This window comes from Epinephelus moara, chromosome 1 (genome assembly GCF_006386435.1).
Source record: "Epinephelus moara isolate mb chromosome 1, YSFRI_EMoa_1.0, whole genome shotgun sequence".
NCBI lineage: Eukaryota > Metazoa > Chordata > Actinopteri > Perciformes > Serranidae > Epinephelus > Epinephelus moara.
Genome location: NC_065506.1, coordinates 37,166,418 through 37,174,995, shown reverse-complemented (window position 1 = coordinate 37,174,995; position 8,578 = coordinate 37,166,418). Strand labels below are relative to the sequence as shown.

Genomic DNA, 8,578 nt, shown 5'->3' with positions numbered 1-8,578 from the left:
TGTGTGTGTGTGTGTGTGTGTGTGTGTGTGTGTGTGTGTGTGTGTGTGTGTGTGTGTGTGTGGAGGACCAGAAAGGAAGTGAGCCAACTACCAAGTAGGACCGGATTGTTTTTTGGTTTTTAATTCCACCTCAGTGAGTTTGATTCCTCTTTTTTTGCAATGCATTACTTTTTCCTAGTGTCTGTTTTTTCATTTTAATTAATTTAGTGGACATGGGACATTTCTGTCTCACTGGGATTACCTTGAGTTGGACAAAGAGAACTATTATTAAAGGGGACGTTCCTCCGATTACCTTTTTTTCATTTTTTTTCCTCCTGTATTTTCATTTGGGGAGGGGAACAATATATAAGTCTATTTAAGTTTTCTTTATTACATTCTTCTGCTGGTGTCAGTAGGGAGCCAGGGTCAGACCCCGTATTTTGTCTACCCCCACTAATTAGAAGGGTAGAAATTGTGCAAAATCTTATCATGAAACTTATGAAAGATCATCTCTTTTTTAGGAAGATGTTGCTGTAGTAACATTTTAACACCCTGCTACACCACAAGTGAACACTAGATGGCAGCAGAGTCGTTTCATCAACTTCCCCCTCTCTGTGGTGTTTCCAGCCCAGCCTGCAGATATTACAAATTACCATTACGCACGCTTTGCCCCCTCCAGTCTGTGCCCTACTGGCTTTGGTACGTGCTACACATAACATGAGCATCTGAAATTATTAATTAGATGTTTGTGTTTTAATTAAAAGTGATGGGGAAGCCTCGCGCTCCGATGAGCCTCCATTACGCACAAGACTGATGGACACATCACACCTAATGCTCGCCAGTAAACACCTCCACCCCGCCACTCCTGTCATGTTGTCAGAGCTGAGAGCAGTGGTGTTGGATGATCGTGCGTCTTGGAGCGGAGAGGCGGAGAAATGACAGGACAGAAGGGTGGGGATGGATACAGACGGAGGAGTTGGCATCTTGTGATAATGTGGCACTCCAAGATTCAGCTCTATTTGGACATTAATGTTTTTATGTATCTTAAATGAAGACCATTCACTGGCTACATTATCTTGAAGTGTGAGTTGCTGACATCATGGATAAAGAGAATGAGAGCGTGTGTTTGAACAGGTCACTGTTGGAGGTGGACTTCTTCAGCAAGCTGGAGGACATCGACGTGACGGCTGACGGGAGCCCGGGTCTGAGGTTCCTCATCTGCCTCGTTTATTCTGTTGTGTGCGCTGCGGGTCTGATAGGCAACCTGCTGGTGCTCTTCTTCATCAGGGTCAAACAAGAGAGGAAGAGGTCCACGGTGAACTTCTTCGTGCTCAACTTGGCAGTGACGGACTTGCAGTTCGTGCTCACTCTGCCCTTCTGGGCCGTGGACACCGCGCTGGACTTCAGCTGGCCATTTGGAGACGCCATGTGCAAAATCATCCTCTCGGTCACCGTGATGAACATGTACGCCAGTGTGTTTTTCCTCACTGCCATGAGTGTGACCCGCTACTGGTCGGTCGCCTCGGCTCTGAAGAACACCACCGCGCGGAAGTCATGTTCCGCCAAGTGGACCTGCGCAATCATTTGGACACTGGCGACTGTGGCGACTGCGCCGACTTCGATTTTCTCAACTGTCAGTAACGTAACCGGAGAGAAACTCTGTTTGTTGAGGTTTCCCGGGGGACAGTACTGGTTAGCAGTTTATCACATACAGAAAATACTCGTAGGGTTTGTGTTGCCGATGTCCATCGTGTCCATCAGCTACATAATGCTGCTGCGTTTCGTCCGCAACCGGAGTATGAAAACAAGCAACCCCAAACGGATATCCCAAGTTACAAAATCTATCACCATCGTCGTGTTGTCTTTCTTCCTGTGCTGGATGCCGAACCATGCCATCACCTTTTGGAGTGTACTGGTCAAACTGAACGCTGCGCACTGGGACAAAGCCTACTACATAGTCCATACATATGTGTTCCCACTGACGGTGTGTCTGGCTCACACCAACAGCTGCCTGAACCCGATTATTTACTGCCTCATGAGGAAGGAGTTCAGGAACAAGCTGAGAAGTCTGATTCACAGGGGATAATGTTTTGGGGCTTTGGGAATGATTTCATGTGTTGACAAACAGTGCCCGTGACGCACCGAGTGCGCACGGCGAAAAAGGCACGGGGTGAGAGAGGAGACCCGTCAGAAAGCTCAATGACGACAAGTAGCATCATGTCAAGACTATTTACTCCACTCTGTCGAGGAACAATATAACTTTCATCAGCGCCTCTTGTCTGTAAAGGCTTGCGTAATGTGGCTTAGTTCTATTGGCGTTTGGCTTTATGCAAACCAATTCCTAATTTTGTGTAAAAAATGTGTTACACGTATGATCACTGTGGCCTTGCTTGTTCAATATCCATTAGTAGTGACGTGTCCCTGGTCTACTGCTGGAGTGACTGCGTGCGTAATTGCGCATGATAAATAACCATGCATTAATGTGCTTGCGTTATAGCTGTAGGCAAACGGTTAGGGAGCTGAGCGCTTTCTACATCCATCTGTGAATGTCTTTGCAAATAATGTAACCAGTGTGTCAGTCATGGATGCAAACATCACCTCCTGGAACAAAGGAGGGAAAGCAACGCGTCGTGTTTTTAAGTTACAGCGTGCCAAAATCAATTGTTTGAGCACAAAAAACAACAAAATGTGTGACATGATTCTTGTAAATAAAAAAAAAATGTATCTAGTATGATTTGTAAATAAAGATGTATTCAAGCTGTCACATTGGTTAGTTTTCTTGGGAAATATCATCGGCCTATTCGAGTCCAGATGTAACAGGTGGAAACAGTTGCTAACAGTGCAGGTAAATAACACAGAGCAGAAGTGTGTCGCTGACCTGCACATTGAAGCTAATGGGTTAAACCATCATCAACATACGAAGCGCGCTGATGAAATAGACTTAATGGCTTTTTATGCTCAACACCGGGAGCTCTCCAACATCACTCATCAGTGAAAAATGGCTCCGCGCACGAGCACTACATGAGCCGCGTGCACAAAGGCCATTCTGGTTTTGCGAGCTGCAGCCCACGCGCACACACAGCTGGGTGTCAGTCTGAACATTAAAAAGCAGGCTCTCTCTGGGCGCTGGCTGCAGCCTTGGATTGAAGTGACTGTAAAATATTGCATTGAATTAGACAGAAGGGGATTTATTTATCAGAATCAGAATCAGAATCAGAAATACTTTATTGATCCCCGAGGGGAAATAATTTGTGTTACAGGTGCTCCTTGCAAGAGAGGAAAGATAAGTGAAAATATAAGAAATTTAACAAGAGTATTTACAAATATGTAGTTCAAATAAACAGGATTATTGACAAAAAAATAAAAGTATATATATATATATATATATGTATATGTGTGTGTGTGTGTGTGTGTGTGTGTGTGTGTGTGTGTGTGTGTATATGTGTGTGTGTATATATATATATATATATATATATATATATATATATTGTAACCTAAACAAGATTATTTACACAATATATATATAGTATAAATAGATAATACACAGAATATATACAGTCAAGGTGAAATGGGGTTATTGCACAAGTTAAATTAAATTAAATTATTGCACATGATGAAAGTGGGTGAAATAGTCTCAGGGCCACTCAGAGGGAGGAGTTGTACAGTTTGATGGCCACAGGCAGGAATGATTTCCTGTGGCGCTCAGTGGTACATCCTGAGCATAGGAGGACCTCAGTCGCCTCAGAAGGAGTATAGTGTGTTTACAGGAGCATGTAAAGGAACAATCAGTCTGTTTTGGTTTTTCTTTACCAATGATTATTTTCGATCAAGTTTGCACTGACGTAATAGTTTTTTTAAGGCAGGAAGTGGACAACAAATGTGCAAATTTCGTCTTTTTATTTATTTATTCATTTATTTATTGTTTATATATGATTTTTTTAATCTCGTTTTTATTTTATCAATGATAATGCTCTCCACAAAAACACTCCCTCATTTCTCTTATGTTTATTTTTTTTAATGCCAAAACAATATAGAACTAAGAAAAAAAAATGTAGGCGTGGGGCAATTCTGGGATGCCAAACCCAACCATGAATTAACCTTCAACCAGGGGTGTAACTAAAGACAGTGCAGGCGGGGGGGGGGGGGGGGGGGGGGGGGGGGCACAGAGCAACAGCTTCCAACTCCAACCTCCTCACATATTGATGTTTGGTCATGGACTTTCCACGTCCAGATACAACATGCAAGGTACCCTGGGTGCGTTGGTTGTTGACGTACTGAGAGGCCTTGTCAAGTTCTGCCTGTTACATGCATTGTCTTCTTTCAACATACACTTCTGTTTTCACAGGAAATTTAATGCAATCTTTTTAAAAAATAAATGCACTAAGTCGGTACGACACTGCAAAGACACTAAAGGATAGCTTTATTCATCGGTGTCTGACGCCAGATGTCACTGCCCAAGTGCTGGATTTCGACGACTTCAGAGTGAGACTGGGTTGCATGGAGAGAGTGGGTCCTTCAGTGATGTGTTGGATGAAGAATGGGCCCTTATGAGTGATTGCCACGTTGGAAATACTGTATATCTGTGTTCAAAGAAAACTCTCATTAAATTAAAAACAGTACCCCTTTTTTTCCCTTCGTATTTTTTGTTATATTATCCAATGTCAACTCTCCGATCATGTGACAACCTAACTGTAACCTGAACCTTAAAACTTTGTCTCAACCCTCCAACAAACAGGCCTCTGTAGACGTGAGGACTGATCAGTGTCCTCACCTTCCAAAAATGTCCTCACTCATCATATACTTTATTTTTATCGCCCCTTTCATACAAGCAATGCAGCACAAAGTGCTTTACAATAAGGTCATCATAAGCACTGAGTGCTTCACATGAAAATAGACGTGATGAACATAAAAGACGAACAAGTCAATTTGATACAAAAGGACATGGAAAAACAATACATTCAACAATTTTCATTAAAAGTACACACACACACACACACACACACACATTTATCATGATATAAACTATACATGGGCTGTATCATATCCATGACTGTATTCATTTGAAAAGAACAAGTTTGTTTTTATCCTCACTGGTGCAGTATTTGCTTAGAGGATGCTGATGGAGAAGTACAGTCAGAGGGAACTGCATTGTGTTTTATAGATCTATTGAAAGCATATGACAGGGTGCCGAGAGAGGAGCTGTGGTATTGTATGAGGACGTCTGGGATGGTAGAGAAGTATGTTAGAGCGGTGCAGGACATGTATGAGAGCTGTCGGACAGGGGTGAGGTGTGCTGTAGGTGGAAGTGGGAGTGCATCAAGGATCAGCTCTGCGCCCCATCTTGTTTGCTATGGTGATGGATAGGTTGACAGATGAGGTTAGACGGGAATATCCATGGACTATGATGTTTGCAGATGACATTGTGATCTGTAGTGAGAGCAGGGAGCGGGTGGAGGAAAGGTATGCCCTGGAAAGGAGAGGAATGAAGGTTAGTCATAGCAAGACAGAATAAATGTGTGTGAATGAGAAGGAGTGGAACGGTGAGGTTACAGTAGGAAGTAGAAAAAAAGAAGGTGGAGGATTTTAAGTACTTAGGGTCAACAGTCCAGAGCAACAGAGAGTGTGTAAAAGAGGTGAAGAAACGAACAGGTGGAGAAGTGTCAGGTGTGATGTGTGACAGAAGAGCAGAGATGAAGATGTTGAGGTTCTCTTTGGGAGTGACGAGGATGGATAGGATTCTTCTTCTTCTTCTTTCTTTTTCTTTTAATTCTTTTTCTTCTTCTTTTTCTTTTTCTTGTTCTTTTTCTTCTTATTCTTTTTTCTTTTTTCTTGTTCTTCTTTTTTTCTTTTTCTCCTTCTCTCTTCTTTCTTCTCCTCCTGCAAGAACTATTCTGAGGTGCTTTACCTGTCCTACTATTTCTATCTGAGTAATATTATTTTCTGCTATTTGTATTTATGCTCCGCTACATTTCAGAGGGAAATATCGTACTTCACTAGATTCATTTGAAAGCCGACCCCACTACTCACATTTCACAATGAACAATATATGAAACGCATTTTAGGGTCACATAACAAGCCATGAAGTATCTCAGAGAGCGCTGAAAGTACATTTAATCAAGTACTTGAGCTCAGTTCTTAGGTGCTCTAGAGTTTATCATTTCTACTTCTCTATACTTCTACTGGCACTTGTGTTCCCTTGGTAACCTACCTGCCCTTGTTATGTGGGGAGAGGTATAAGTGAGACACGAGAGAGTGAGTGCCTCTGCTTAAGAGTGAGGAGAAGGTGCTGTACCCCTAAGCTGGGATGTGTTCATACTGTTTTGCCGTGTTGGTAAAAAATTAAATGAAGAGGAAGAAATAAATGTTGTAGCCCACTTATTACCCACAGCCCGGAAGAACTGGGGGAACGTTAACAGTCAAGAAAAGAGGGATACAAAGTTAAAGAAGTTGATAACAAATGGCAAAGTGAATAAATCCCAAGAAACTAGAAAAAGAGGTTAAATTAGGGCCCAAACTCAAAGATCAACTAAGCATTAAAGAAACTAAAGCTTCAGTCTAAGGGGCGGCACGGTGATGTGGTGGTTAGCACTGTCGCCTCACAGCAAGAGGGTTCCCGGTTCGATCCCGGGTGTGGGAGCCCCTCTGTGCGGAGTTTGCATGTTCTCCCTGTGTCAGTGTGGGTTCTCTCCAGGTACTCCAGCTTCCTCCCACAGTCCAAAGACATGCAGGTTAATTGGTGACTCTAAATTGTCCGTAGGTGTGAATGTGAGTGTGAGTGGTTGTCTGTCTCTATGTGTCAGCCCTGCGATAGTCTGGTGACCTGTCCAGGGTGTACCCCGCCTCTCACCCAATGTCAGCTGGGATAGGCTCCAGCCCCCCCGCGACCCTGAAGAGGATGAAGCGGTTAGAAGATGGATGGATGGAAGCTTCAGTCTAACGCAATATCTCTGTATTTTTTTACTGTGCAGTCAGAAAGGCTTGAAAGGGTCTGAAAAGGAGTCATTAATGGAGATGCAGTAAAACATTTTTGCAGGTTTTTAGGAGTCATTAATTAAAGGGTCATGGGTTTCTCACAAACTTTGTTTGACAGAAACCCCTCGGAGATATTTGGTCTGCCTCCCTTGAGTCTTTCTGACATTTCATAATGAGTCTTTGCCTTTTCTCATGCAGTCCCTCATGATTAATCTCTACGGGATCATTTCAGAAAGTGTATTATTTTCCATTTTAACTAAAAAGCAGCCAGTATTTGAAGGGTTGAAAAGATGTTTATTTGTCTTGGAAGGGGGATTAACTATGACGCTGTAGTCTGTCTGCTGCAGTTAATGGGACTCGGTGGGCTTGACTGTTGTCCATCGCAGGAGATTGAACCTGTATCTCCTAGCTGATGCTGTTATCCTCATTCTCACCACACATCTTGGCCTTGCAACGGTAAATCATGTGAGAAGGTGAACATCATATTAGTGTTTGGATCTTAAATTGGATTTAATGGTGCAGAGACTCTCAACCAGTTTCAGACTTCACATGATGTCCACTGTACCACTCTAAGTTTTCCAAAATTGGTCGTCTGACAGTGCTATTAAAAATGCAACACAGAAGTATTTCAAACATCAAATTCACATGACAATGTGACAACTCACTAAATTCAGAGTCTGTGAGAAATGTATGACCTAAGAAATATGGTCACAGGCCAGAAAAATCAACACACTGATGCAGTGACTCCACAAAAATGTCCTCTTCACTTCAGTTCGTTGCCTGACAACAAGCTAGAAGCGGATTTTTTGGAAACATTTGGAAGTCTGTGTTCTCACAGTCACAGACGACCTCATATTGAAACCCTATTTTTCTTTGCTGAGACAGATCAAGGGTCGTGATTCATGCGTGGGCTGGTTTCTCATATCAGAGGTGTCACTAATTAGCAGCTATTAGTAAGAAGATTCATGATGAAACAGGCTGTTACTTTCTGCAGGGACTAATGATTCAACACCAATATTGGGCGAACGCTCCACCCAACCTCTTTGCACATTTCACATGGATTTGTCTTAGTGGAATCACATTAACCAGAGCAAATTTAAAGGTGATAATATGTCAAGGCTGCATGCAGTGGTGTCATGATAGGTGATGAGGTGGGTGTACCACTGGGAAGATGGGTAGGTTACCAAGGAGGAAGTGGGTTTACTCTCCTATATATTCCATTGGCTTTTTGGCTGATAAGCGGATATACTGTAAATGGCCAGAAAAGGAGATGGGTGTATCCTGTGTACCTGCATATATCCTCCATTACACCATTGTCTGCATGGTTTTTTTTTGTTTTTTTAAAGATATTTTTTGGGCCATTTTGCCTTTAATGGACAGGACAGGTAGGCGTGAAGGGGGGAGAGAGAGAGGGGATGACATGCTGCAAAGGGCCACAGGATGATTTCAATACTCCACAAGAAGCTCATCTAGCTCACGGTGACTGCCTCCACCTGTCAGTGGATTACCAGCTTCTTGACTGACAGGAGCCAGTGTGTGAGGCTGGGGAGCATCACATTCAGCTCCCAGTCCATCAGCACTGGCGCCCCCCAGGGGTGTGTCCTCTCCCCACTGCTCTTCTCCTTGT

General features: G+C 43.0%; 1 protein-coding gene across 1 annotated transcript; it reads left to right on the top strand.

The window, feature by feature from the left end:
• Nucleotides 1-772: 772 nt before the first annotated feature.
• On the top strand, nucleotides 773-2,731 carry rxfp3.3a1 (relaxin family peptide receptor 3.3a1). The gene has a single exon (XM_050046770.1). It carries the CDS (start codon nucleotides 1,079-1,081, stop codon nucleotides 2,063-2,065), a length of 987 nt encoding a protein of 328 aa, XP_049902727.1. The 5' UTR covers nucleotides 773-1,078; the 3' UTR covers nucleotides 2,066-2,731.
• Nucleotides 2,732-8,578: the final 5,847 nt, after the last annotated feature.